General features: G+C 47.3%; 4 protein-coding genes and 3 long non-coding RNA genes across 9 annotated transcripts; all 7 read left to right on the top strand.

Moving 5' to 3' along the window:
- Positions 1-30: 30 nt before the first annotated feature.
- On the top strand, positions 31-3,617 carry LOC146302833 (uncharacterized). Its single transcript, XM_084698476.1, has 4 exons — positions 31-1,153; positions 1,400-2,187; positions 2,963-3,059; positions 3,256-3,617. The coding sequence occupies exons 1-4, from the start codon at positions 31-33 to the stop codon at positions 3,384-3,386; spliced, it is 2,139 nt and encodes a 712-aa protein (XP_084554602.1). The 3' UTR covers positions 3,387-3,617.
- Positions 3,618-4,858: 1,241 nt separating this feature from the next.
- LOC146302832 (uncharacterized) lies at positions 4,859-6,174 on the top strand. Its single transcript, XR_014754480.1, has 3 exons — positions 4,859-5,157; positions 5,457-5,585; positions 6,059-6,174. It is a non-coding gene; the product is annotated as an uncharacterized LOC146302832 (long non-coding RNA).
- A 221-nt stretch (positions 6,175-6,395) lies between these two features.
- Positions 6,396-11,026, top strand: LOC146302831 (uncharacterized). The gene is made up of 7 exons (XM_084698467.1): positions 6,396-6,423; positions 6,534-6,804; positions 6,930-6,966; positions 7,231-8,569; positions 8,825-9,666; positions 10,434-10,530; positions 10,732-11,026. Exons 1-7 carry the CDS (start codon positions 6,396-6,398, stop codon positions 10,860-10,862), a joined length of 2,745 nt encoding a protein of 914 aa, XP_084554593.1. The 3' UTR covers positions 10,863-11,026.
- A 1,467-nt stretch (positions 11,027-12,493) lies between these two features.
- Positions 12,494-13,644, top strand: LOC146302830 (uncharacterized). Its single transcript, XR_014754969.1, has 3 exons — positions 12,494-12,633; positions 12,933-13,061; positions 13,529-13,644. It is a non-coding gene; the product is annotated as an uncharacterized LOC146302830 (long non-coding RNA).
- A 390-nt stretch (positions 13,645-14,034) lies between these two features.
- Positions 14,035-18,539, top strand: LOC146302829 (uncharacterized). Of its 2 annotated transcripts, XM_084699190.1 has the most exons (6): positions 14,035-14,274; positions 14,400-14,436; positions 14,687-16,025; positions 16,272-17,113; positions 17,880-17,976; positions 18,178-18,539. In XM_084699190.1, exons 1-6 carry the CDS (start codon positions 14,264-14,266, stop codon positions 18,306-18,308), a joined length of 2,457 nt encoding a protein of 818 aa, XP_084555316.1. In that variant the 5' UTR covers positions 14,035-14,263; the 3' UTR covers positions 18,309-18,539. The 2 variants fall into 2 exon arrangements, with proteins under 2 accessions (XP_084555316.1, XP_084555315.1); XM_084699189.1 differs by having other exon boundaries at positions 17,880-18,311.
- Positions 18,540-19,522: 983 nt separating this feature from the next.
- Positions 19,523-21,091, top strand: LOC146302828 (uncharacterized). The gene is made up of 3 exons (XR_014729938.1): positions 19,523-20,080; positions 20,380-20,508; positions 20,976-21,091. It is a non-coding gene; the product is annotated as an uncharacterized LOC146302828 (long non-coding RNA).
- Positions 21,092-21,477: 386 nt separating this feature from the next.
- Positions 21,478-25,981, top strand: LOC146302827 (uncharacterized). Of its 2 annotated transcripts, XM_084699187.1 has the most exons (6): positions 21,478-21,721; positions 21,847-21,883; positions 22,128-23,466; positions 23,713-24,554; positions 25,322-25,418; positions 25,620-25,981. In XM_084699187.1, exons 1-6 carry the CDS (start codon positions 21,711-21,713, stop codon positions 25,748-25,750), a joined length of 2,457 nt encoding a protein of 818 aa, XP_084555313.1. In that variant the 5' UTR covers positions 21,478-21,710; the 3' UTR covers positions 25,751-25,981. The 2 variants fall into 2 exon arrangements, with proteins under 2 accessions (XP_084555313.1, XP_084555312.1); XM_084699186.1 differs by having other exon boundaries at positions 25,322-25,753.
- The last annotated feature ends 169 nt before the right edge of the window (positions 25,982-26,150 follow it).

Raw genomic sequence — 26,150 nt, 5'->3', positions numbered from 1 at the left:
AGACCAATCTGGGGTGTTGAGTGAGAAGATATGTTCATCCCTGTGGCTTCTCCAGACCTCAGGAGGGAGAGTTCATGCTCTTGTCAGTCCCAGGTCCGGGCCTCTTCTCAGGGCTCAGACCAACCTGACATCCTCCAGGGTGTTGTAAGAAGCAGGAGGAGCAGCAGCAGTAGCCAGGGAGAGCTGCTGGGAAACACGGTCCAGGGAAGGGAGGAGAAGGAGGCTTGCACACCCTCGTGTCAGGAAAGCCTCCCTCTCTACACCCAGCAAGAGGAGTGCAGCTCTGCCAGGAAGGAGGAGCAGGAGGAAAAGAACCTGCAGAAGGAGGAGACCACTCCTTTCTTCTCTAAGTCAGCCACCAGGAGCCCTAGTCCCAGGAGTGAGGCAAACAGTGTTGCTAGTTGCCACGACCTTAACCTCACTGCTCAAAAAATGCTGGACACTATTGTGCAGATGGCACACTCGGCCTCCAGATCAGTCACTGATGACGAAGACTGCGAAAGTGACGATGGCTCCTCCGTCTCGTCCTTCGACCAGGCCGAGTACGACCTGGACCGCCTGCTGGTGTCCCAAAGCACGGGTACGAGGGTGTTGCAGGCGAGGATCGACTGCTTCTCCGAGGAGCTGATTATTCACATATATCATCTGCTCCTGGAGACACAGATGGGACGATTTCCCTCGGCATGCCGCTGTCCCTCCCAGCCCAACGTCCAGAGCCTGGAGGCAAAGCAGTGCTTGGATTGGGAGCTCTTCAGTCCTCTGACGTACAACTTCCTCCACTTGGCCTTCAATCAACTGATGGAGAACTTCCTTGGCCTGGTCGTCTTTCTTCCGGACGAACGTGTCCTGATGAACGATCACCTCAAATGGATGTGGAAGGAGGACAGGGCCGACTCCGACAGCAATGCATCCTTAGACGACATTGACAGCAGCGACTCGTCTCTGGACTGGTCCATCAAGTTTCCGCCGGGCCCCAGCCAAGGGATTGTTGGTAGAAACAGCTCACAGAGCAGGCTGCGGCCATCTTCCTCTGCCAGCCAGGACCAGAGGGGGGCACTAGAGGCCATATCTGAGGTGTTAACCGTTAAGGTGGGAGATGTCCTTCACTGTACCTGCAGTGACCCAGAAAAAGCCATGGCCATGGTCAACAAAGGTAGAGACATTTTTTACTCAATCACTATATTGATCCCGAAGGGAATTCAGGCGTTCGGGCAACTAGTAACATTGTCTAACTAGAGTTGTAAGTGTTACAGTACTGCTGAATGACAGTGTAGGTATAGTTAATAACCATAATATTAATGTTAGCGATCAAAGTCAATCACTGTTTAAAGAAAAGTATTGGTAATAGCTATAATAATAATAGGATTCTTAAAAGTGTGAGTGTGTTTTGTTGTGCTAGGCCTTGATGCTGAGGCCATGGCCAGGCTGGCGGATCTCCTTAGCAGCTCCTCTTCTGAAGCCACTGACCAGGAATTGACAACAGGAAGTCCCAACCCAGAGTCGAGTTTAGATTTCACCAACCAGGAAGTTTGCCAGTCGGAGAAGGTTGATATCATTGTCCCCAACAACGAAGAAATGTCAGCTTGCCTGACCAAAGCCATCAACGTTGCCACGGAAATGAATATCGAGGAAGATGGGAAGGATGATGGAGCTTCAGGTTTCTCTAAGCAGGTCCAGGTGCTTTCCTGGTTGCCCCCAAGGCCCTCTGAGACCCCCTCCATCCAGCCCGGGGAGGTTCTGATCAAGGAGGTTTGGACAACCTCCGGGCCCAGTGCCCTGTGTGCTGTGTCGGATGTTACCGTCCGTTTTGAAACAGGTTGTGAGGAGAAGGACAATGCTCAGGACTCTGCTGGCTTGGAAAAGGCCAATGGAAGCTCCAGCTTCAGAACAAATGTGAGGATAGATGACGGATCTGAGCTCTCTGACGATAGCTCCTCATCCGCCTCCACCTCCCGGTTCTGCCATTCCTCCTCTTCCTCTACCTCTGATTTATCCTCCTCCACCTCCCGGTTTTGTCACTCCTCCTCTTCCTCCAACTCTGATTTATCCTCCTCTTCGCACTCCCAAACCTCCGACAGCTCCTCCATCTCCAGGAGCTCCATGGCTCTGGACCCCTGCCCAGATGGGGAATATCTGGAACATCTAAGAAAGACCAAACCCTCCGGCCTCCAAAGATGGTTCACCTTGGTAAGCTGAAAACAACTCCACACACACTGGCACTGGGTAGACCTGACCTGAACACATTCCAGGACAAGAAAGGGTTCAAAGTATGCATTTGTAGAATACATTATGTATGAGTAGTAAACAGTAGATATAGTTATTTAGCAGATTTCTTTATTCACAGCCACACACACGGAGGATTTGAACCTCTGACATCTTGATCCACAGCCAAATGCTCTACCACATACTGTAGCTACACTCATCCCACCACATTAGATAGTTACAGTTCATGTAGTTCAGTCAAGACACTCAAGTATTAGATTTGAGCATTTATTGATAACCATAGACATGGAAATAGGTTTGACTTTGGCAGTGTATGTATCTAGGAGACCCAGTCCCTACCTTAGCGAGCAGCATTAGCGAGCAACACACATACATAGAATATGAGGGAGGGAGCAAATAGAGATATAATCCCCCTGATGGATAGAACATACAGACAACAAGGGGGAGAAGGGGAGGGTGGAGGTTGGCTGCAGCACAGATCATACAGCAACCGGGGGTGAGTGTGTGTGTGTGTGTGTGTGTGTGTGTGTATCTGCGCAGCCTTTGAATGCCGCCTAATCGGACGTAGCTCAATGGGCTTGAGCAGGCTAACACAGGTGTAGTTAATGAGCTGATGACGCGCGCTGCCAGAGTGCCATGCCTGAACTAGACTTTGCTCATTTATTTCCTGTCAACAAAATGTAAAACACTTAATCATTTTAAGGAATTATGTTTGTCTTTGGTCTCACTTCCATCCCAGATGAAAAAGAAGACCAATGCTGTCAGCAAGGTCACACAGAGTGCTGCTGCCAAAGGACAGAAGAAGACTACCTCAGTTACTCCCCTCAACTGTGGAAGTGAGATCATGATATATTGTCAGATCATTTTTGTTCATTTAGGCTTTCCCACTTTACTTGGCTCTCCCACCATTACACACACACACACACACACACACATACACGCACACACACACTCATACTCTTTTCAAGTAAATGGACAGTGCTGGTTATGTGTGACATCATCTCCTGTTGTGTGATGGTGTTGCCTGTCCAGGCCCAGATCCTGCTGAGTCCTCCAGCGTAGAGAAACAGAAGAAGAAGAAGAAGTCCATTAAAGGATTCTTCTGCAGGATCTCTGCAGCTCTTTCCAAGGCGTTCTGTTTTAGCTGCGAGACTCACCAGTAGAGGCAGCCGCTTGCTTCCTGACCTGACTTTGGAGACAGAGAGGATCTGTCACTTCAGCAACCACCGTAGCCTTTTCCCACTCTGAAATGCATAACAGAGCTATTCATAATTTAATTTGAGTAATAATAAATATTTCCCTCGTAATTGCTAAGCTGTTTGTGTTTAGGCTTGTGACATCTCCATATCAGGACTGCAGCCACACAGAGGCTAATTATTGTGTGTCACAATAATAGCACACAGACACTTTACTTCTGTATAAAACTGAAGGTGAAGAAATATTTTAAACAATGTCACATATTACAATTTAATTAACATATCCATGAAGATACATATACATTTGTCTCAATGTCCTCATGTATGCTTCAGAAAATAACATTGATAACAGATAACCTTATGAGAACTGGGACTTAGTAAGTAGAATAGCTGATCACTGTGCCACACACTGAGTAGTGCTCCAGATGTCGGCGTAGTGTGATGATGTCATATTGTTTCTGAAGCTGTGCTGTCAGCACTGGACCTGATGACCAGGTCATCTCTGTCTCTACGTTGCCTCTGCTCTCTCTCTTCTCTGTGCTCTCCATGTTCCCCTGTCTCTCTGGGTTCCCTTGGTCTTCCTGTGGTCTGGTGGGTTGCATCTCCAGCTCTGTGCTGAACTGGGCCAGGATGGCAAACAGGAACTAGTCTGGACCATACCACCCTAGTAGGGAGAGGAGGGGTGTCAAGTAGGAAGTGAAATGTGAGGAAGAGGGGGGACAGAGAGGATGGGATAAGAGAGACGGTAAAATGGAGACAGAGGGATGGAGAAGCATTTGCTAACGAAGGGAGAACAATTGGTAGCGGTGGTGGTGGTGGTGGCGGTGGCGGTGGTGGTGGCGGTGGTGGTGGGGTTTGGAATGGGTGCAGGGTGCTCGAGCATCTGTTCAAATGTAGACAGCATACAAATCTTAGTATGTCCACCAAGTGTCTAAGTTGTTGACAACTGATAAAACTGGTGATGAAGCAACCAGTTCTACCAATGCCTGGCACTGGAGAAGGGCAGGAGACCACAACTGGTTATCATACACACACACACACACTCAACCTAAACTGGAACTTACCTGCAATGGACAATGATTGATCCAGGGCTGTGTGGGAGGGACTTTTGGTTGTCCTCCACCAATCGCAGCAGAGGAGCTGAACATTTTAGGGTCTGGTGGTCATGCCAAATAGAGGAACAATAATGCGCTCTCAATTATAATATGATAACCAATGCGATCCGCTGATGAGATTGACATGCCACCCGTGCATGTAGCGTGCGTGTGTCAATAATGCTTCAGTCTTTATATATTTTAACAGCAAAGCTGATTCCACTGTGTGGTTAACGTGAAAGTAGCATTTAAATTTATTAATTTAGCATTTAGCAGACGAGAGCGATTTACAGTCGCTTAGAGCGACTTACAGTATGGTAGTTATATAGCTCTCGGTAAAGGACGTAGAATCGCTGTACAACTCACACTGTTAACAATTTCCCTACCAATTTATTTGAAAAACAGGCCCCGCACAGTCTGGACATTATGACGCATACAGCGATTGTGACGCACTTTACCAAATGATTATAACTCATCCAAAGAAGTAAGATATGTCAGTGATGAAAAAAAATGCTTCGTAGGCAAAGAGTCAAGAAACTTTTCATTTTACAGAAGTGATTTCTTCATTTGTCATCCTTACCAAGTGTAAAAACATGGATGACATCTCAAAACATAAAATACTAGAATTGAGGAGTAAACAGAAGGTAAGGCTGGTCATCTTGAAGTAGCTACAACGATTCAAACACGAAAATATGTGGTTCTCTAGATTATTGAGAATAATTTCATTACTTATTGTGAGTCTGAAAGTTGTGTTTGACACGACCTAACCTAGTCATATTTCCTAATTCGAAGTTATATTTCTTCATCAAAAGATAACAAAAGTTATGTTCAAGGCACCTCTCTCTCTCTTGTCGTGTTTCACTGCTAATTGTAACCTCAATTCCACCTACCGCACCTTTTTTGTTTGTGTGCATGTGTGTTTACATGGTGTGTGTGTGTCCAGCCTGCGTGTCTCCGTGACACAACTGCATCCCGGTTGCCCCTGCCACCTTGTTGGTCAGAGCTTGGACTGAAGTTTCCTCCCCTGCAGCCCCATGACAGGAAGTCCCCACAACAGCATGACCTCCTCCAGGTAAGAACAGCTGCCTGTAGAAACTCAACACATTTGATATTATATTCATTTAGCACACTCATTTGATCCAAAATGACACATTAATTATGGTATTTGCATAAAGTAAGTGCAGCAGATAATCAAGAATCAGAAGTGTAGTGTAGTTGAACAGTTTTCCAGTGGTTACAGCCAGGGAATGGCATCTGATTTTGACCAGATAGTGTAACATTAACATCAATACAATATAATTCTGATAAAAGTGTTAGTGCTTTGGAAAAACATGCCTCACCCATGTGGCACAGAATGACCAATTTGAGAGTTTAATCTATGCCTGTGGGACTTATCAGAGCTTCTTCTGATTGTGAGCAGTTTCACTCTATGGACCAGTAGGTTGGGAGAGGAAGTTGAGGAAGCAACAATACAAGTATGTCGTTATGGTCATGTAACATCCGCCTTTGCCATTAATAAAGTCGTTGCCTCCTCAATGCACTAAGGCTGGCCGCAAGACCGAGGCTGGCAGGAAGGCTGCAGGATCGGACCAAACTGGAGGGGCTAACAAGGGGCCCCAGGCAGAGTCCTGGAGGGTTGATGTGGGCACTGGAGGCCGTACGCCAGCTGCTGAACAAGGTTCACACCTGGCCCGGAAACTGGCAGGACCAGGCAGGATGGTGAGTAAAAGGCCCTCATCCCCTCACTGGGTACTACAGACACCACCGACTCCCCTCAACTCAATCTACCTCCACGTCTCCAACAACTCTGATAACTTCTCTGTTACGATGCCTTGTTAAGCGTTTGTCTTGCCTGCAGGTGATTGGTGGTGCATGTGTGAAGATGCCTTCCATGTCCCAGACCAGCTACTGTGAGTTTTGGTTTATGAATGTATCAAAAGTACAACATTCACGATTGAATGATCACTTTCTATCAAGAGAGGGATCCACCAATCACACTGTGACTCTCCTCTACATGTAGGCGTTCTTCCACCAATAAGACCATCAGCCTCTGTGCCATTCAGCCCAGAGGAACCCAAGACCCTAAAGTGCAGGTCCACACCAGATGGTGGGGAGAGAACAAACTTCTCTCTACCTCCACCTTCATCTCCACCCACATCACCTCCGTCTCCACCTCTGACTACACGCCGACCTCCAGCTCAGTCTCCACCGTCTTCACCTCCCACCCTGGATGACCCAGTGACCCGGGAGCCCACGCCCCAGCCTCTGTTTGAAGCTATTATGTTCCATTCGTAAGTGTCCCTGTTAACGTCCTCTTTAGGCTACTGCCCTGATGAACACAATGTTACAATATGTCATTAGTTGTCATTGTACTGTAGAGGGGAGTGTGACAAATGCGTTCTTGTTCTTGTTACAGTCAGTGGAGACTCATCAAAACGGTCCTGTTGAGAAAGGTAAATAAGATGTTTATTTTCTAACACATTACTTTTTTACTCAGCTTGACAATAACTATGTGTATCTGTACTGCGATTTAACTTCCTCCCCCTTTTTTTACGTTGTCTTTCTCTCCTCTCTCTCCACACCCTTTTCTCTGTTTCTTTTCCTCTCTCTCTCTCTCTCTCTCTCTCTCTCTCTCTCTCTCTCTCTCTCTCTCTCTCTCTCTCTCTCTCTCTCTCTCTTTCTCTCTCTCACTCTCTCTGTCTGTCTCTCTCTCTCAGAACAAGAACATAGCTGAGCTGGAGAAGCATTTAGAGGAGATGATGGAGTGGGTTCTCCATGTGGTCAATGAGGGAGTGCTGCCCGCCATGGCCCTTTACCAGGTCCATCACCTCAGCCAAGACCAGCTGTCTGCCGCTTCCTCCCACAGCAACTGTGTCTCCGTGAGCAGCAGATCTTCTTTGGCAGACCAATCTGGGGTGTTGAGTGAGAAGATATGTTTCATCCCTGTGGCTTCTCCAGACCTCAGGAGGGAGAGTTCATGCTCTTGTCAGTCCCAGGTCTGGGCCTCTTCTCAGGGCTCAGACCAACCTGACATCCTCCAGGGTGTTGTAAGAAGCAGGAGGAGCAGCAGCAGTAGCCAGGGAGAGCTGCTGGGAAACACGGTCCAGGGAAGGGAGGAGAAGGAGGCTTGCACACCCTCGTGTCAGGAAAGCCTCCCTCTCTACACCCAGCAAGAGGAGTGCAGCTCTGCCAGGAAGGAGGAGCAGGAGGAAAAGAACCTGCAGAAGGAGGAGACCACTCCTTTCTTCTCTAAGTCAGCCACCAGGAGCCCTAGTCCCAGGAGTGAGGCAAACAGTGTTGCTAGTTGCCACGACCTTAACCTCACTGCTCAAAAAATGCTGGACACTATTGTGCAGATGGCACACTCGGCCTCCAGATCAGTCACTGATGACGAAGACTGCGAAAGTGACGATGGCTCCTCCGTCTCGTCCTTCGACCAGGCCGAGTACGACCTGGACCGCCTGCTGGTGTCCCAAAGCACGGGTACGAGGGTGTTGCAGGCGAGGATCGACTGCTTCTCCGAGGAGCTGATTATTCACATATATCATCTGCTCCTGGAGACACAGATGGGACGATTTCCCTCGGCATGCCGCTGTCCCTCCCAGCCCAACGTCCAGAGCCTGGAGGCAAAGCAGTGCTTGGATTGGGAGCTCTTCAGTCCTCTGACGTACAACTTCCTCCACTTGGCCTTCAATCAACTGATGGAGAACTTCCTTGGCCTGGTCATCTTTCTTCCGGACGAACGTGTCCTGATGAACGATCACCTCAAATGGATGTGGAAGGAGGACAGGGCCGACTCCGACAGCAATGCATCCTTAGACGACAGTGACAGCAGCGACTCGTCTCTGGACTGGTCCATCAAGTTTCCGCCGGGCCCCAGCCAAGGGATTGTTGGTAGAAACAGCTCACAGAGCAGGCTGCGGCCATCTTCCTCTGCCAGCCAGGACCAGAGGGGGGCACTAGAGGCCATATCTGAGGTGTTAACCGTTAAGGTGGGAGATGTCCTTCACTGTACCTGCAGTGACCCAGAAAAAGCCATGGCCATGGTCAACAAAGGTAGAGACATTTTTTACTCAATCACTATATTGATCCCGAAGGGAATTCAGGCGTTCGGGCAACTAGTAACATTGTCTAACTAGAGTTGTAAGTGTTACAGTACTGCTGAATGACAGTGTAGGTATAGTTAATAACCATAATATGAATGTTAGCGATCAAAGTCAATCACTGTTTAAAGAAAAGTATTGGTAATAGCTATAATAATAATAATAATAATAGGATTCTTAAAAGTGTGAGTGTGTTTTGTTGTGCTAGGCCTTGATGCTGAGGCCATGGCCAGGCTGGCGGATCTCCTTAGCAGCTCCTCTTCTGAAGCCACTGACCAGGAATTGACAACAGGAAGTCCCAACCCAGAGTCGAGTTTAGGTTTCACCAACCAGGAAGTTTGCCAGTCGGAGAAGGTTGATATCATTGTCCCCAACAACGAAGAAATGTCAGCTTGCCTGACCAAAGCCATCAACGTTGCCAGGGAAATGAATATCGAGGAAGATGGGAAGGATGATGGAGCTTCAGGTTTCTCTAAGCAGGTCCAGGTGCTTTCCTGGTTGCCCCCAAGGCCCTCTGAGACCCCCTCCATCCAGCCCGGGGAGGTTCTGATCAAGGAGGTTTGGACAACCTCCGGGCCCAGTGCCCTGTGTGCTGTGTCTGATGTTACCGTCCGTTTTGAAACAGGTTGTGAGGAGAAGGACAATGCTCAGGACTCTGCTGGCTTGGAAAAGGCCAATGGAAGCTCCAGCTTCAGAACAAATGTGAGGATAGATGACGGATCTGAGCTCTTTGACGATAGCTCCTCATCCGCCTCAGACTCCCGGTTCTGCCATTCCTCCTCTTCCTCTACCTCTGATTTATCCTCCTCCACCTCCCGGTTCTGCTATTCCTCCTCTTCCTCCAACTTTGATTTATCCTCCTCCACCTCCCGGTTCTGCCATTCCTCCTCTTCCTCCAACTTTGATTTATCTTCCTCTTCGCACTCCCAAACCTCCAACAGCTCCTCCATCTCCAGGAGCTCCATGGTTCTGGACCCCTGCCCAGATGGAGACAATCTGGAACATCTGAGAAAGACCAAACCCTCCGGCCTCCAAAGATGGTTCACCTTGGTAAGCTGAAAACAACTCCACACACACTGGCACTGGGTAGACCTGACCTGAACGCAGTCCAGGACAAGAAAGGGTTCAAAGTATGCATTTGTAGAATACATTATGTATGAGTAGTAAACAGTAGATGTAGTTATTTAGCAGATTTCTTTATTCAAAGCCATACACACGGAGGATTTGAACCTCTGACATCTTGATCCACAGCCAAATGCTCTACCACATACTGTAGCTACACTCATCCCACCACATTAGATAGTTTCAGTTCATGTAGTTCAGTCAAGACACTCACGTATTAGATTTGAGCATTTATTGATAACCATAGACATGGAAATAGGTTTGACTTTGGCAGTGTATGTATCTAGGAGACCCAGTCCCTACCTTAGCGAGCAGCATTAGCGAGCAACACACATACATAGAATATGAGGGAGGGAGCAAATAGAGATATAATCCCCCTGATGGATAGAACATACAGACAACAAGGGGGAGAAGGGGAGGGTGGAGGTTGGCTGCAGCACAGATCATACAGCAACCGGGGGTGAGTGTGTGTGTGTGTGTGTGTGTATCTGCGCAGCCTTTGAATGCCGCCTAATCGGACGTAGCTCAATGGGCTTGAGCAGGCTAACACAGGTGTAGTTAATGAGCGGATGACGCGCGCTGCCAGAGTGCCATGCCTGAACTAGACTTTGCTCATTTATTTCCTGTCAACAAAATGTAAAACACTTAATCATTTTAAGGAATTATGTTTGTCTTTGGTCTCACTTCCATCCCAGATGAAAAAGAAGACCAATGCTGTCAGCAAGGTCACACAGAGTGCTGCTGCCAAAGGACAGAAGAAGACTACCTCAGTTACTCCCCTCAACTGTGGAAGTGAGATCATGATATATTGTCATGATATATTGTCAGATCATTTTTGTTCATTTAGGCTTTCCCACTTTAGTTGGCTCTCCCACCATTACACACATACACACACATACACGCACACACACACTCATACTCTTTTCAAGTAAATGGACAGTGCTGGTTATGTGTGACATCATCTCCTGTTGTGTGATGGTGTTGCCTGTCCAGGCCCAGATCCTGCTGAGTCCTCCAGCGTAGAGAAACAGAAGAAGAAGAAGAAGTCCATTAAAGGATTCTTCTGCAGGATCTCTGCAGCTCTTTCCAAGGCGTTCTGTTTTAGCTGCGAGACTCACCAGTAGAGGCAGCCGCTTGCTTCCTGACCTGACTTTGGAGACAGAGAGGATCTGTCACTTCAGCAACCACCGTAGCCTTTTCCCACTCTGAAATGCATAACAGAGCTATTCATAATTTAATTTGAGTAATAATAAATATTTCCCTCGTAATTGCTAAGCTGTTTGTGTTTAGGCTTGTGACATCTCCATATCAGGACTGCAGCCACACAGAGGCTAATTATTGTGTGTCACAATAATAGCACACAGACACTTTACTTCTGTATAAAACTGAAGGTGAAGAAATATTTTAAACAATGTCACATATTACAATTTAATTAACATATCCATGAAGATACATATACATTTGTCTCAATGTCCTCATGTATGCTTCAGAAAATAACATTGATAACAGATAACCTTATGAGAACTGGGACTTAGTAAGTAGAATAGCTGATCACTGTGCCACACACTGAGTAGTGCTCCAGATGTCGGCGTAGTGTGATGATGTCATATTGTTTCTGAAGCTGTGCTGTCAGCACTGGACCTGATGACCAGGTCATCTCTGTCTCTACGTTGCCTCTGCTCTCTCTCTTCTCTGTGCTCTCCACGTTCCCCTGTCTCTCTGGGTTCCCTTGGTCTTCCTGTGGTCTGGTGGGTTGCATCTCCAGCTCTGTGCTGAACTGGGCCAGGATGGCAAACAGGAACTAGTCTGGACCATACCACCCTAGTAGGAAGAGGAGGGGTGTCAAGTAGGAAGTGAAATGTGAGGAAGAGGGGGGACAGAGAGGATGGGATAAGAGAGACGGTAAAATGGAGACAGAGGGATGGAGAAGCATTTGCTAACGAAGGGAGAACAATTGGTAGCGGTGGTGGTGGTGGTGGCGGTGGCGGTGGTGGTGGCGGTGGTGGTGGGGTTTGGAATGGGTGCAGGGTGCTCGAGCATCTGTTCAAATGTAGACAGCATACAAATCTTAGTATGTCCACCAAGTGTCTAAGTTGTTGACAACTGATAAAACTGGTGATGAAGCAACCAGTTCTACCAATGCCTGGCACTGGAGAAGGGCAGGAGACCACAACTGGTTATCATACACACACACACACACTCAACCTAAACTGGAACTTACCTGCAGTGGACAATGATTGATCCAGGGCTGTGTGGGAGGGACTTTTGGTTGTCCTCCACCAATCGCAGCAGAGGAGCTGAACATTTTAGGGTCTGGTGGTCATGCCAAATAGAGGAACAATAATGCGCTCTCAATTATAATATGATAACCAATGCGATCCGCTGATGAGATTGACATGCCACCCGTGCATGTAGCGTGCGTGTGTCAATAACGCTTCAGTCTTTATATATTTTAACAGCAAAGCTGATTCCACTGTGTGGTTAACGTGAAAGTAGCATTTAAATTTATTAATTTAGCATTTAGCAGACGAGAGCGATTTACAGTCGCTTAGAGCGACTTACAGTATGGTAGTTATATAGCTCTCGGTAAAGGACGTAGAATCGCTGTACAACTCACACTGTTAACAATTTCCCTACCAATTTATTTGAAAAACAGGCCCCGCACAGTCTGGACATTATGACGCATACAGCGATTGTGACGCACTTTACCAAATGATTATAACTCATCCAAAGAAGTAAGATATGTCAGTGATGAAAGAAAATGCTTCGTAGGCAAAGAGTCAAGAAACTTTTCATTTTACAGAAGTGATTTCTTCATTTGTCATCCTTACCAAGTGTAAAAACATGGATGACATCTCAAAACATAAAATACTAGAATTGAGGAGTAAACAGAAGGTAAGGCTGGTCATCTTGAAGTAGCTACAACGATTCAAACACGAAAATATGTGGTTCTCTAGATTATTGAGAATAATTTCATTACTTATTGTGAGTCTGAAAGTTGTGTTTGACACGACCTAACCTAGTCATATTTCCTAATTCCAAGTTATATTTCTTCATCAAAAGATAACAAAAGTTATGTTCAAGGCACCTCTCTCTCTCTTGTCGTGTTTCACTGCTAATTGTAACCTCAATTCCACCTACCGCACCTTTTTTGTTTGTGTGCATGTGTGTTTACATGGTGTGTGTGTGTCCAGCCTGCGTGTCTCCGTGACACAACTGCATCCCGGTTGCCCCTGCCACCTTGTTGGTCAGAGCTTGGACTGAAGTTTCCTCCCCTGCAGCCCCATGACAGGAAGTCCCCACAACAGCATGACCTCCTCCAGGTAAGAACAGCTGCCTGTAGAAACTCAACACATTTGATATTATATTCATTTAGCACACTCATTTGATCCAAAATGACACATTAATTATGGTATTTGCATAAAGTAAGTGCAGCAGATAATCAAGAATCAGAAGTGTAGTGTAGTTGAACAGTTTTCCAGTGGTTACAGCCAGGGAATGGCATCTGATTTTGACCAGATAGTGTAACATTAACATCAATACAATATAATTCTGATAAAAGTGCTTTGGAAAAACATGCCTCACCCATGTGGCACAGAATGACCAATTTGAGAGTTTAATCTATGCCTGTGGGACTTATCAGAGCTTCTTCTGATTGTGAGCAGTTTCATTCTATGGACCAGTAGGTTGGGAGAGGAAGTTGAGGAAGCAACAATACAAGTATGTCGTTATGGTCATGTAACATCCGCCTTTGCCATTAATAAAGTCGTTGCCTCCTCAATGCACTAAGGCTGGCCGCAAGACCGAGGCTGGCAGGAAGGCTGCAGGATCGGACCAAACTGGAGGGGCTAACAAGGGGCCCCAGGCAGAGTCCTGGAGGGTTGATGTGGGCACTGGAGGCCGTACGCCAGCTGCTGAACAAGGTTCACACCTGGCCCGGAAACTGGCAGGACCAGGCAGGATGGTGAGTAAAAGGCCCTCATCCCCTCACTGGGTACTACAGACACCACCGACTCCCCTCAACTCAATCTACCTCCACGTCTCCAACAACTCTGATAACTTCTCTGTTACGATGCCTTGTTAAGCGTTTGTCTTGCCTGCAGGTGATTGGTGGTGCATGTGTGAAGATGCCTTCCATGTCCCAGACCAGCTACTGTGAGTTTTGGTTTATGAATGTATCAAAAGTACAACATTCACGATTGAATGATCACTTTCTATCAAGAGAGGGATCCACCAATCACACTGTGACTCTCCTCTACATGTAGGCGTTCTTCCACCAATAAGACCATCAGCCTCTGTGCCATTCAGCCCAGAGGAACCCAAGACCCTAAAGTGCAGGTCCACACCAGATGGTGGGGAGAGAACAAACTTCTCTCTACCTCCACCTTCATCTCCACCCACATCACCTCCGTCTCCACCTCTGACTACACGCCGACCTCCAGCTCAGTCTCCACCGTCTTCACCTCCCACCCTGGATGACCCAGTGACCCGGGAGCCCACGCCCCAGCCTCTGTTTGAAGCTATTATGTTCCATTCGTAAGTGTCCCTGTTAACGTCCTCTTTAGGCTACTGCCCTGATGAACACAATGTTACAATATGTCATTAGTTGTCATTGTACTGTAGAGGGGAGTGTGACAAATGCGTTCTTGTTCTTGTTACAGTCAGTGGAGACTCATCAAAACGGTCCTGTTGAGAAAGGTAAATAAGATGTTTATTTTCTAACACATTACTTTTTTACTCAGCTTGACAATAACTATGTGTATCTGTACTGCGATTTAACTTCCTCCCCCTTTTTTTACGTTGCCTTTCTCTCCTCTCTCTCCACACCCTTTTCTCTGTTTCTTTTCTCTCTCTCTCTCTCTCTCTCTCTCTCTCTCTCTCTCTCTCTCTCTCTCTCTCTCTCTCTCTCTTCTCTCTCTCACTCTCTCTGTCTGTCTCTCTCTCTCAGAACAAGAACATAGCTGAGCTGGAGAAGCATTTAGAGGAGATGATGGAGTGGGTTCTCCATGTGGTCAATGAGGGAGTGCTGCCCGCCATGGCCCTTTACCAGGTCCATCACCTCAGCCAAGACCAGCTGTCTGCCGCTTCCTCCCACAGCAACTGTGTCTCCGTGAGCAGCAGATCTTCTTTGGCAGACCAATCTGGGGTGTTGAGTGAGAAGATATGTTTCATCCCTGTGGCTTCTCCAGACCTCAGGAGGGAGAGTCCATGCTCTTGTCAGTCCCAGGTCCGGGCCTCTTCTCAGGGCTCAGACCAACCTGACATCCTCCAGGGTGTTGTAAGAAGCAGGAGGAGCAGCAGCAGTAGCCAGGGAGAGCTGCTGGGAAACACGGTCCAGGGAAGGGAGGAGAAGGAGGCTTGCACACCCTCGTGTCAGGAAAGCCTCCCTCTCTACACCCAGCAAGAGGAGTGCAGCTCTGCCAGGAAGGAGGAGCAGGAGGAAAAGAACCTTCAGAAGGAGGAGACCACTCCTTTCTTCTCTAAGTCAGCCACCAGGAGCCCTAGTCCCAGGAGTGAGGCAAACAGTGTTGCTAGTTGCCACGACCTTAACCTCACTGCTCAAAAAATGCTGGACACTATTGTGCAGATGGCACACTCGGCCTCCAGATCAGTCACTGATGACGAAGACTGCGAAAGTGACGATGGCTCCTCCGTCTCGTCCTTCGACCAGGCCGAGTACGACCTGGACCGCCTGCTGGTGTCCCAAAGCACGGGTACGAGGGTGTTGCAGGCGAGGATCGACTGCTTCTCCGAGGAGCTGATTATTCACATATATCATCTGCTCCTGGAGACACAGATGGGACGATTTCCCTCGGCATGCCGCTGTCCCTCCCAGCCCAACGTCCAGAGCCTGGAGGCAAAGCAGTGCTTGGATTGGGAGCTCTTCAGTCCTCTGACGTACAACTTCCTCCACTTGGCCTTCAATCAACTGATGGAGAACTTCCTTGGCCTGGTCGTCTTTCTTCCGGACGAACGTGTCCTGATGAACGATCACCTCAAATGGATGTGGAAGGAGGACAGGGCCGACTCCGACAGCAATGCATCCTTAGACGACAGTGACAGCAGCGACTCGTCTCTGGACTGGTCCATCAAGTTTCCGCCGGGCCCCAGCCAAGGGATTGTTGGTAGAAACAGCTCACAGAGCAGGCTGCGGCCATCTTCCTCTGCCAGCCAGGACCAGAGGGGGGCACTAGAGGCCATATCTGAGGTGTTAACCGTTAAGGTGGGAGATGTCCTTCACTGTACCTGCAGTGACCCAGAAAAAGCCATGGCCATGGTCAACAAAGGTAGAGACATTTTTTACTCAATCACTATATTGATCCCGAAGGGAATTCAGGCGTTCGGGCAACTAGTAACATTGTCTAACTAGAGTTGTAAGTGTTACAGTACTGCTGAATGACAGTGTAGGTATAGTTAATAACCATAATATTAATGTTAGCGATCAAAGTCAATCACTGTTTAAAGAAAAGTATTGGTAATAGCTATAATAATAATAGGATTCTTAAAAGTGTGAGTGTGTTTTGTTGTGCTAGGCCTTGATGCTGAGGCCATGGCCAGGCTGGCGGATCTCCTTAGCAGCTCCTCTTCTGAAGCCACTGACCAGGAATTGACAACAGGAAGTCCCAACCCAGAGTCGAGTTTAGATTTCACCAACCAGGAAGTTTGCCAGTCGGAGAAGGTTGATATCATTGTCCCCAACAACGAAGAAATGTCAGCTTGCCTGACCAAAGCCATCAACGTTGCCACGGAAATGAATATCGAGGAAGATGGGAAGGATGATGGAGCTTCAGGTTTCTCTAAGCAGGTCCAGGTGCTTTCCTGGTTGCCCCCAAGGCCCTCTGAGACCCCCTCCATCCAGCCCGGGGAGGTTCTGATCAAGGAGGTTTGGACAACCTCCGGGCCCAGTGCCCTGTGTGCTGTGTCGGATGTTACCGTCCGTTTTGAAACAGGTTGTGAGGAGAAGGACAATGCTCAGGACTCTGCTGGCTTGGAAAAGGCCTATGGAAGCTCCAGCTTCAGAACAAATGTGAGGATAGATGACGGATCTGAGCTCTTTGACGATAGCTCCTCATCCGCCTCAGACTCCCGGTTCTGCCATTCCTCCTCTTCCTCTACCTCTGATTTATCCTCCTCCACCTCCCGGTTCTGCCATTCCTCCTCTTCCTCCAACTTTGATTTATCCTCCTCCACCTCCCGGTTCTGCCATTCCTCCTCTTCCTCCAACTTTGATTTATCCTCCTCTTCGCACTCCCAAACCTCCAACAGCTCCTCCATCTCCAGGAGCTCCATGGCTCTGGACCCCTGCCCAGATGGAGACAATCTGGAACATCTGAGAAAGACCAAACCCTCCGGCCTCCAAAGATGGTTCACCTTGGTAAGCTGAAAACAACTCCACACACACTGGCACTGGGTAGACCTGACCTGAACGCAGTCCAGGACAAGAAAGGGTTCAAAGTATGCATTTGTAGAATACATTATGTATGAGTAGTAAACAGTAGATGTAGTTATTTAGCAGATTTCTTTATTCAAAGCCATACACACGGAGGATTTGAACCTCTGACATCTTGATCCACAGCCAAATGCTCTACCACATACTGTAGCTACACTCATACACCACATTAGATAGTTTCAGTTCATGTAGTTCAGTCAAGACACTCACGTATTAGATTTGAGCATTTATTGATAACCATAGACATGGAAATAGGTTTGACTTTGGCAGTGTATGTATCTAGGAGACCCAGTCCCTACCTTAGCGAGCAGCATTAGCGAGCAACACACATACATAGAATATGAGGGAGGGAGCAAATAGAGATATAATCCCCCTGATGGATAGAACATACAGACAACAAGGGGGAGAAGGGGAGGGTGGAGGTTGGCTGCAGCACAGATCATACAGCAACCGGGGGTGAGTGTGTGTGTGTGTGTGTGTGTATCTGCGCAGCCTTTGAATGCCGCCTAATCGGACGTAGCTCAATGGGCTTGAGCAGGCTAACACAGGTGTAGTTAATGAGCGGATGACGCGCGCTGCCAGAGTGCCATGCCTGAACTAGACTTTGCTCATTTATTTCCTGTCAACAAAATGTAAAACACTTAATCATTTTAAGGAATTATGTTTGTCTTTGGTCTCACTTCCATCCCAGATGAAAAAGAAGACCAATGCTGTCAGCAAGGTCACACAGAGTGCTGCTGCCAAAGGACAGAAGAAGACTACCTCAGTTACTCCCCTCAACTGTGGAAGTGAGATCATGATATATTGTCATGATATATTGTCAGATCATTTTTGTTCATTTAGGCTTTCCCACTTTAGTTGGCTCTCCCACCATTACACACATACACACACATACACGCACACACACACTCATACTCTTTTCAAGTAAATGGACAGTGCTGGTTATGTGTGACATCATCTCCTGTTGTGTGATGGTGTTGCCTGTCCAGGCCCAGATCCTGCTGAGTCCTCCAGCGTAGAGAAACAGAAGAAGAAGAAGAAGTCCATTAAAGGATTCTTCTGCAGGATCTCTGCAGCTCTTTCCAAGGCGTTCTGTTTTAGCTGCGAGACTCACCAGTAGAGGCAGCCGCTTGCTTCCTGACCTGACTTTGGAGACAGAGAGGATCTGTCACTTCAGCAACCACCGTAGCCTTTTCCCACTCTGAAATGCATAACAGAGCTATTCATAATTTAATTTGAGTAATAATAAATATTTCCCTCGTAATTGCTAAGCTGTTTGTGTTTAGGCTTGTGACATCTCCATATCAGGACTGCAGCCACACAGAGGCTAATTATTGTGTGTCACAATAATAGCACACAGACACTTTACTTCTGTATAAAACTGAAGGTGAAGAAATATTTTAAACAATGTCACATATTACAATTTAATTAACATATCCATGAAGATACATATACATTTGTCTCAATGTCCTCATGTATGCTTCAGAAAATAACATTGATAACAGATAACCTTATGAGAACTGGGACTTAGTAAGTAGAATAGCTGATCACTGTGCCACACACTGAGTAGTGCTCCAGATGTCGGCGTAGTGTGATGATGTCATATTGTTTCTGAAGCTGTGCTGTCAGCACTGGACCTGATGACCAGGTCATCTCTGTCTCTACGTTGCCTCTGCTCTCTCTCTTCTCTGTGCTCTCCATGTTCCCCTGTCTCTCTGGGTTCCCTTGGTCTTCCTGTGGTCTGGTGGGTTGCATCTCCAGCTCTGTGCTGAACTGGGCCAGGATGGCAAACAGGAACTAGTCTGGACCATACCACCCTAGTAGGGAGAGGAGGGGTGTCAAGTAGGAAGTGAAATGTGAGGAAGAGGGGGGACAGAGAGGATGGGATAAGAGAGACGGTAAAATGGAGACAGAGGGATGGAGAAGCATTTGCTAACGAAGGGAGAACAATTGGTAGCGGTGGTGGTGGTGGTGGCGGTGGCGGTGGTGGTGGCGGTGGTGGTGGGGTTTGGAATGGGTGCAGGGTGCTCGAGCATCTGTTCAAATGTAGACAGCATACAAATCTTAGTATGTCCACCAAGTGTCTAAGTTGTTGACAACTGATAAAACTGGTGATGAAGCAACCAGTTCTACCAATGCCTGGCACTGGAGAAGGGCAGGAGACCACAACTGGTTATCATACACACACACACACACTCAACCTAAACTGGAACTTACCTGCAGTGGACAATGATTGATCCAGGGCTGTGTGGGAGGGACTTTTGGTTGTCCTCCACCAATCGCAGCAGAGGAGCTGAACATTTTTAGGGTCTGGTGGTCATGCCAAATAGAGGAACAATAATGCGCTCTCAATTATAATATGATAACCAATGCGATCCGCTGATGAGATTGACATGCCACCCGTGCATGTAGCGTGCGTGTGTCAATAACGCTTCAGTCTTTATATATTTTAACAGCAAAGCTGATTCCACTGTGTGGTTAACGTGAAAGTAGCATTTAAATTTATTAATTTAGCATTTAGCAGACGAGAGCGATTTACAGTCGCTTAGAGCGACTTACAGTATGGTAGTTATATAGCTCTCGGTAAAGGACGTAGAATCGCTGTACAACTCACACTGTTAACAATTTCCCTACCAATTTATTTGAAAAACAGGCCCCGCACAGTCTGGACATTATGACGCATACAGCGATTGTGACGCACTTTACCAAATGATTATAACTCATCCAAAGAAGTAAGATATGTCAGTGATGAAAAAAAATGCTTCGTAGGCAAAGAGTCAAGAAACTTTTCATTTTACAGAAGTGATTTCTTCATTTGTCATCCTTACCAAGTGTAAAAACATGGATGACATCTCAAAACATAAAATACTAGAATTGAGGAGTAAACAGAAGGTAAGGCTGGTCATCTTGAAGTAGCTACAACGATTCAAACACGAAAATATGTGGTTCTCTAGATTATTGAGAATAATTTCATTACTTATTGTGAGTCTGAAAGTTGTGTTTGACACGACCTAACCTAGTCATATTTCCTAATTCCAAGTTATATTTCTTCATCAAAAGATAACAAAAGTTATGTTCAAGGCACCTCTCTCTCTCTTGTCGTGTTTCACTGCTAATTGTAACCTCAATTCCACCTACCGCACCTTTTTTGTTTGTGTGCATGTGTGTTTACATGGTGTGTGTGTGTCCAGCCTGCGTGTCTCCGTGACACAACTGCATCCCGGTTGCCCCTGCCACCTTGTTGGTCAGAGCTTGGACTGAAGTTTCCTCCCCTGCAGCCCCATGACAGGAAGTCCCCACAACAGCATGACCTCCTCCAGGTAAGAACAGCTGCCTGTAGAACCTCAACACATTTGATATTATATTCATTTAGCACACTCATTTGATCCAAAATGACACATTAATTATGGTATTTGCATAAAGTAAGTGCAGCAGATAATCAAGAATCAGAAGTGTAGTGTAGTTGAACAGTTTTCCAGTGGTTACAGCCAGGGAATGGCATCTGATTTTGACCAGATAGTGTAACATTAACATCAATACAATATAATTCTGATAAAAGTGCTTTGGAAAAACATGCCTCACCCATGTGGCACAGAATGACCAATTTGAGAGTTTAATCTATGCCTGTGGGACTTATCAGAGCTTCTTCTGATTGTGAGCAGTTTCATTCTATGGACCAGTAGGTTGGGAGAGGAAGTTGAGGAAGCAACAATACAAGTATGTCGTTATGGTCATGTAACATCCGCCTTTGCCATTAATAAAGTCGTTGCCTCCTCAATGCACTAAGGCTGGCCGCAAGACCGAGGCTGGCAGGAAGGCTGCAGGATCGGACCAAACTGGAGGGGCTAACAAGGGGCCCCAGGCAGAGTCCTGGAGGGTTGATGTGGGCACTGGAGGCCGTACGCCAGCTGCTGAACAAGGTTCACACCTGGCCCGGAAACTGGCAGGACCAGGCAGGATGGTGAGTAAAAGGCCCTCATCCCCTCACTGGGTACTACAGACACCACCGACTCCCCTCAACTCAATCTACCTCCACGTCTCCAACAACTCTGATAACTTCTCTGTTACGATGCCTTGTTAAGCGTTTGTCTTGCCTGCAGGTGATTGGTGGTGCATGTGTGAAGATGCCTTCCATGTCCCAGACCAGCTACTGTGAGTTTTGGTTTATGAATGTATCAAAAGTACAACATTCACGATTGAATGATCACTTTCTATCAAGAGAGGGATCCACCAATCACACTGTGACTCTCCTCTACATGTAGGCGTTCTTCCACCAATAAGACCATCAGCCTCTGTGCCATTCAGCCCAGAGGAACCCAAGACCCTAAAGTGCAGGTCCACACCAGATGGTGGGGAGAGAACAAACTTCTCTCTACCTCCACCTTCATCTCCACCCACATCACCTCCGTCTCCACCTCTGACTACACGCCGACCTCCAGCTCAGTCTCCACCGTCTTCACCTCCCACCCTGGATGACCCAGTGACCCGGGAGCCCACGCCCCAGCCTCTGTTTGAAGCTATTATGTTCCATTCGTAAGTGTCCCTGTTAACGTCCTCTTTAGGCTACTGCCCTGATGAACACAATGTTACAATATGTCATTAGTTGTCATTGTACTGTAGAGGGGAGTGTGACAAATGCGTTCTTGTTCTTGTTACAGTCAGTGGAGACTCATCAAAACGGTCCTGTTGAGAAAGGTAAATAAGATGTTTATTTTCTAACACATTACTTTTTTACTCAGCTTGACAATAACTATGTGTATCTGTACTGCGATTTAACTTCCTCCCCCTTTTTTTACGTTGCCTTTCTCTCCTCTCTCTCCACACCCTTTTCTCTGTTTCTTTTCCTCTCTCTCTCTCTCTCTCTCTCTCTCTCTCTCTCTCTCTCTCTCTCTCTCTCTCTTTCTCTCTCTCACTCTCTCTGTCTGTCTCTCTCTCTCAGAACAAGAACATAGCTGAGCTGGAGAAGCATTTAGAGGAGATGATGGAGTGGGTTCTCCATGTGGTCAATGAGGGAGTGCTGCCCGCCATGGCCCTTTACCAGGTCCATCACCTCAGCCAAGACCAGCTGTCTGCCGCTTCCTCCCACAGCAACTGTGTCTCCGTGAGCAGCAGATCTTCTTTGGCAGACCAATCTGGGGTGTTGAGTGAGAAGATATGTTTCATCCCTGTGGCTTCTCCAGACCTCAGGAGGGAGAGTTCATGCTCTTGTCAGTCCCAGGTCCGGGCCTCTTCTCAGGGCTCAGACCAACCTGACATCCTCCAGGGTGTTGTAAGAAGCAGGAGGAGCAGCAGCAGTAGCCAGGGAGAGCTGCTGGGAAACACGGTCCAGGGAAGGGAGGAGAAGGAGGCTTGCACACCCTCGTGTCAGGAAAGCCTCCCTCTCTACACCCAGCAAGAGGAGTGCAGCTCTGCCAGGAAGGAGGAGCAGGAGGAAAAGAACCTGCAGAAGGAGGAGACCACTCCTTTCTTCTCTAAGTCAGCCACCAGGAGCCCTAGTCCCAGGAGTGAGGCAAACAGTGTTGCTAGTTGCCACGACCTTAACCTCACTGCTCAAAAAATGCTGGACACTATTGTGCAGATGGCACACTCGGCCTCCAGATCAGTCACTGATGACGAAGACTGCGAAAGTGACGATGGCTCCTCCGTCTCGTCCTTCGACCAGGCCGAGTACGACCTGGACCGCCTGCTGGTGTCCCAAAGCACGGGTACGAGGGTGTTGCAGGCGAGGATCGACTGCTTCTCCGAGGAGCTGATTATTCACATATATCATCTGCTCCTGGAGACACAGATGGGACGATTTCCCTCGGCATGCCGCTGTCCCTCCCAGCCCAACGTCCAGAGCCTGGAGGCAAAGCAGTGCTTGGATTGGGAGCTCTTCAGTCCTCTGACGTACAACTTCCTCCACTTGGCCTTCAATCAACTGATGGAGAACTTCCTTGGCCTGGTCGTCTTTCTTCCGGACGAACGTGTCCTGATGAACGATCACCTCAAATGGATGTGGAAGGAGGACAGGGCCGACTCCGACAGCAATGCATCCTTAGACGACATTGACAGCAGCGACTCGTCTCTGGACTGGTCCATCAAGTTTCCGCCGGGCCCCAGCCAAGGGATTGTTGGTAGAAACAGCTCACAGAGCAGGCTGCGGCCATCTTCCTCTGCCAGCCAGGACCAGAGGGGGGCACTAGAGGCCATATCTGAGGTGTTAACCGTTAAGGTGGGAGATGTCCTTCACTGTACCTGCAGTGACCCAGAAAAAGCCATGGCCATGGTCAACAAAGGTAGAGACATTTTTTACTCAATCACTATATTGATCCCGAAGGGAATTCAGGCGTTCGGGCAACTAGTAACATTGTCTAACTAGAGTTGTAAGTGTTACAGTACTGCTGAATGACAGTGTAGGTATAGTTAATAACCATAATATTAATGTTAGCGATCAAAGTCAATCACTGTTTAAAGAAAAGTATTGGTAATAGCTATAATAATAATAGGATTCTTAAAAGTGTGAGTGTGTTTTGTTGTGCTAGGCCTTGATGCTGAGGCCATGGCCAGGCTGGCGGATCTCCTTAGCAGCTCCTCTTCTGAAGCCACTGACCAGGAATTGACAACAGGAAGTCCCAACCCAGAGTCGAGTTTAGATTTCACCAACCAGGAAGTTTGCCAGTCGGAGAAGGTTGATATCATTGTCCCCAACAACGAAGAAATGTCAGCTTGCCTGACCAAAGCCATCAACGTTGCCACGGAAATGAATATCGAGGAAGATGGGAAGGATGATGGAGCTTCAGGTTTCTCTAAGCAGGTCCAGGTGCTTTCCTGGTTGCCCCCAAGGCCCTCTGAGACCCCCTCCATCCAGCCCGGGGAGGTTCTGATCAAGGAGGTTTGGACAACCTCCGGGCCCAGTGCCCTGTGTGCTGTGTCGGATGTTACCGTCCGTTTTGAAACAGGTTGTGAGGAGAAGGACAATGCTCAGGACTCTGCTGGCTTGGAAAAGGCCTATGGAAGCTCCAGCTTCAGAACAAATGTGAGGATAGATGACGGATCTGAGCTCTTTGACGATAGCTCCTCATCCGCCTCAGACTCCCGGTTCTGCCATTCCTCCTCTTCCTCTACCTCTGATTTATCCTCCTCCACCTCCCGGTTCTGCCATTCCTCCTCTTCCTCCAACTTTGATTTATCCTCCTCCACCTCCCGGTTCTGCCATTCCTCCTCTTCCTCCAACTTTGATTTATCCTCCTCTTCGCACTCCCAAACCTCCAACAGCTCCTCCATCTCCAGGAGCTCCATGGCTCTGGACCCCTGCCCAGATGGAGACAATCTGGAACATCTGAGAAAGACCAAACCCTCCGGCCTCCAAAGATGGTTCACCTTGGTAAGCTGAAAACAACTCCACACACACTGGCACTGGGTAGACCTGACCTGAACGCAGTCCAGGACAAGAAAGGGTTCAAAGTATGCATTTGTAGAATACATTATGTATGAGTAGTAAACAGTAGATGTAGTTATTTAGCAGATTTCTTTATTCAAAGCCATACACACGGAGGATTTGAACCTCTGACATCTTGATCCACAGCCAAATGCTCTACCACATACTGTAGCTACACTCATCCCACCACATTAGATAGTTTCAGTTCATGTAGTTCAGTCAAGACACTCACGTATTAGATTTGAGCATTTATTGATAACCATAGACATGGAAATAGGTTTGACTTTGGCAGTGTATGTATCTAGGAGACCCAGTCCCTACCTTAGCGAGCAGCATTAGCGAGCAACACACATACATAGAATATGAGGGAGGGAGCAAATAGAGATATAATCCCCCTGATGGATAGAACATACAGACAACAAGGGGGAGAAGGGGAGGGTGGAGGTTGGCTGCAGCACAGATCATACAGCAACCGGGGGTGAGTGTGTGTGTGTGTGTGTGTGTATCTGCGCAGCCTTTGAATGCCGCCTAATCGGACGTAGCTCAATGGGCTTGAGCAGGCTAAAACAGGTGTAGTTAATGAGCGGATGACGCGCGCTGCCAGAGTGCCATGCCTGAACTAGACTTTGCTCATTTATTTCCTGTCAACATAATGTAAAACACTTAATCATTTTAAGGAATTATGTTTGTCTTTGGTCTCACTTCCATCCCAGATGAAAAAGAAGACCAATGCTGTCAGCAAGGTCACACAGAGTGCTGCTGCCAAAGGACAGAAGAAGACTACCTCAGTTACTCCCCTCAACTGTGGAAGTGAGATCATGATATATTGTCATGATATATTGTCAGATCATTTTTGTTCATTTAGGCTTTCCCACTTTAGTTGGCTCTCCCACCATTACACACATACACACACATACACGCACACACACACTCATACTCTTTTCAAGTAAATGGACAGTGCTGGTTATGTGTGACATCATCTCCTGTTGTGTGATGGTGTTGCCTGTCCAGGCCCAGATCCTGCTGAGTCCTCCAGCGTAGAGAAACAGAAGAAGAAGAAGAAGTCCATTAAAGGATTCTTCTGCAGGATCTCTGCAGCTCTTTCCAAGGCGTTCTGTTTTAGCTGCGAGACTCACCAGTAGAGGCAGCCGCTTGCTTCCTGACCTGACTTTGGAGACAGAGAGGATCTGTCACTTCAGCAACCACCGTAGCCTTTTCCCACTCTGAAATGCATAACAGAGCTATTCATAATTTAATTTGAGTAATAATAAATATTTCCCTCGTAATTGCTAAGCTGTTTGTGTTTAGGCTTGTGACATCTCCATATCAGGACTGCAGCCACACAGAGGCTAATTATTGTGTGTCACAATAATAGCACACAGACACTTTACTTCTGTATAAAACTGAAGGTGAAGAAATATTTTAAACAATGTCACATATTACAATTTAATTAACATATCCATGAAGATACATATACATTTGTCTCAATGTCCTCATTTATGCTTCAGAAAATAACATTGATAACAGATAACCTTATGAGAA

Source organism: Hypomesus nipponensis, chromosome 1 (assembly GCF_054491055.1).
Source record: "Hypomesus nipponensis isolate SF chromosome 1, ASM5449105v1, whole genome shotgun sequence".
NCBI lineage: Eukaryota > Metazoa > Chordata > Actinopteri > Osmeriformes > Osmeridae > Hypomesus > Hypomesus nipponensis.
This window is presented reverse-complemented; position numbering and strand designations above follow the sequence as displayed.

Bases quoted from the DNA above. Each gene is read 5' to 3' on its own strand.
- LOC146302833 (XM_084698476.1), top strand. From the start codon at position 31: ATGTTCATCCCTGTGGCTTCTCCAGACCTCAGGAGGGAGAGTTCATGC. The intron at 2,188-2,962 runs GTAAGCTGAAAA...CTTCCATCCCAG, and splicing joins TCCAAAGATGGTTCACCTTG to ATGAAAAAGAAGACCAATGC. The intron at 3,060-3,255 runs GTGAGATCATGA...TTGCCTGTCCAG, and splicing joins TACTCCCCTCAACTGTGGAA to GCCCAGATCCTGCTGAGTCC.
- LOC146302829 (XM_084699189.1), top strand. The intron at 14,437-14,686 runs GTAAATAAGATG...TCTCTCTCTCAG, and splicing joins AAACGGTCCTGTTGAGAAAG to AACAAGAACATAGCTGAGCT. The intron at 17,114-17,879 runs GTAAGCTGAAAA...CTTCCATCCCAG, and splicing joins TCCAAAGATGGTTCACCTTG to ATGAAAAAGAAGACCAATGC.
- LOC146302831 (XM_084698467.1), top strand. From the start codon at position 6,396: ATGCCTTCCATGTCCCAGACCAGCTACT. The intron at 6,967-7,230 runs GTAAATAAGATG...TCTCTCTCTCAG, and splicing joins AAACGGTCCTGTTGAGAAAG to AACAAGAACATAGCTGAGCT. The intron at 9,667-10,433 runs GTAAGCTGAAAA...CTTCCATCCCAG, and splicing joins TCCAAAGATGGTTCACCTTG to ATGAAAAAGAAGACCAATGC.
- LOC146302827 (XM_084699186.1), top strand. The intron at 21,884-22,127 runs GTAAATAAGATG...TCTCTCTCTCAG, and splicing joins AAACGGTCCTGTTGAGAAAG to AACAAGAACATAGCTGAGCT. The intron at 23,467-23,712 runs GTAGAGACATTT...TTGTTGTGCTAG, and splicing joins CATGGCCATGGTCAACAAAG to GCCTTGATGCTGAGGCCATG.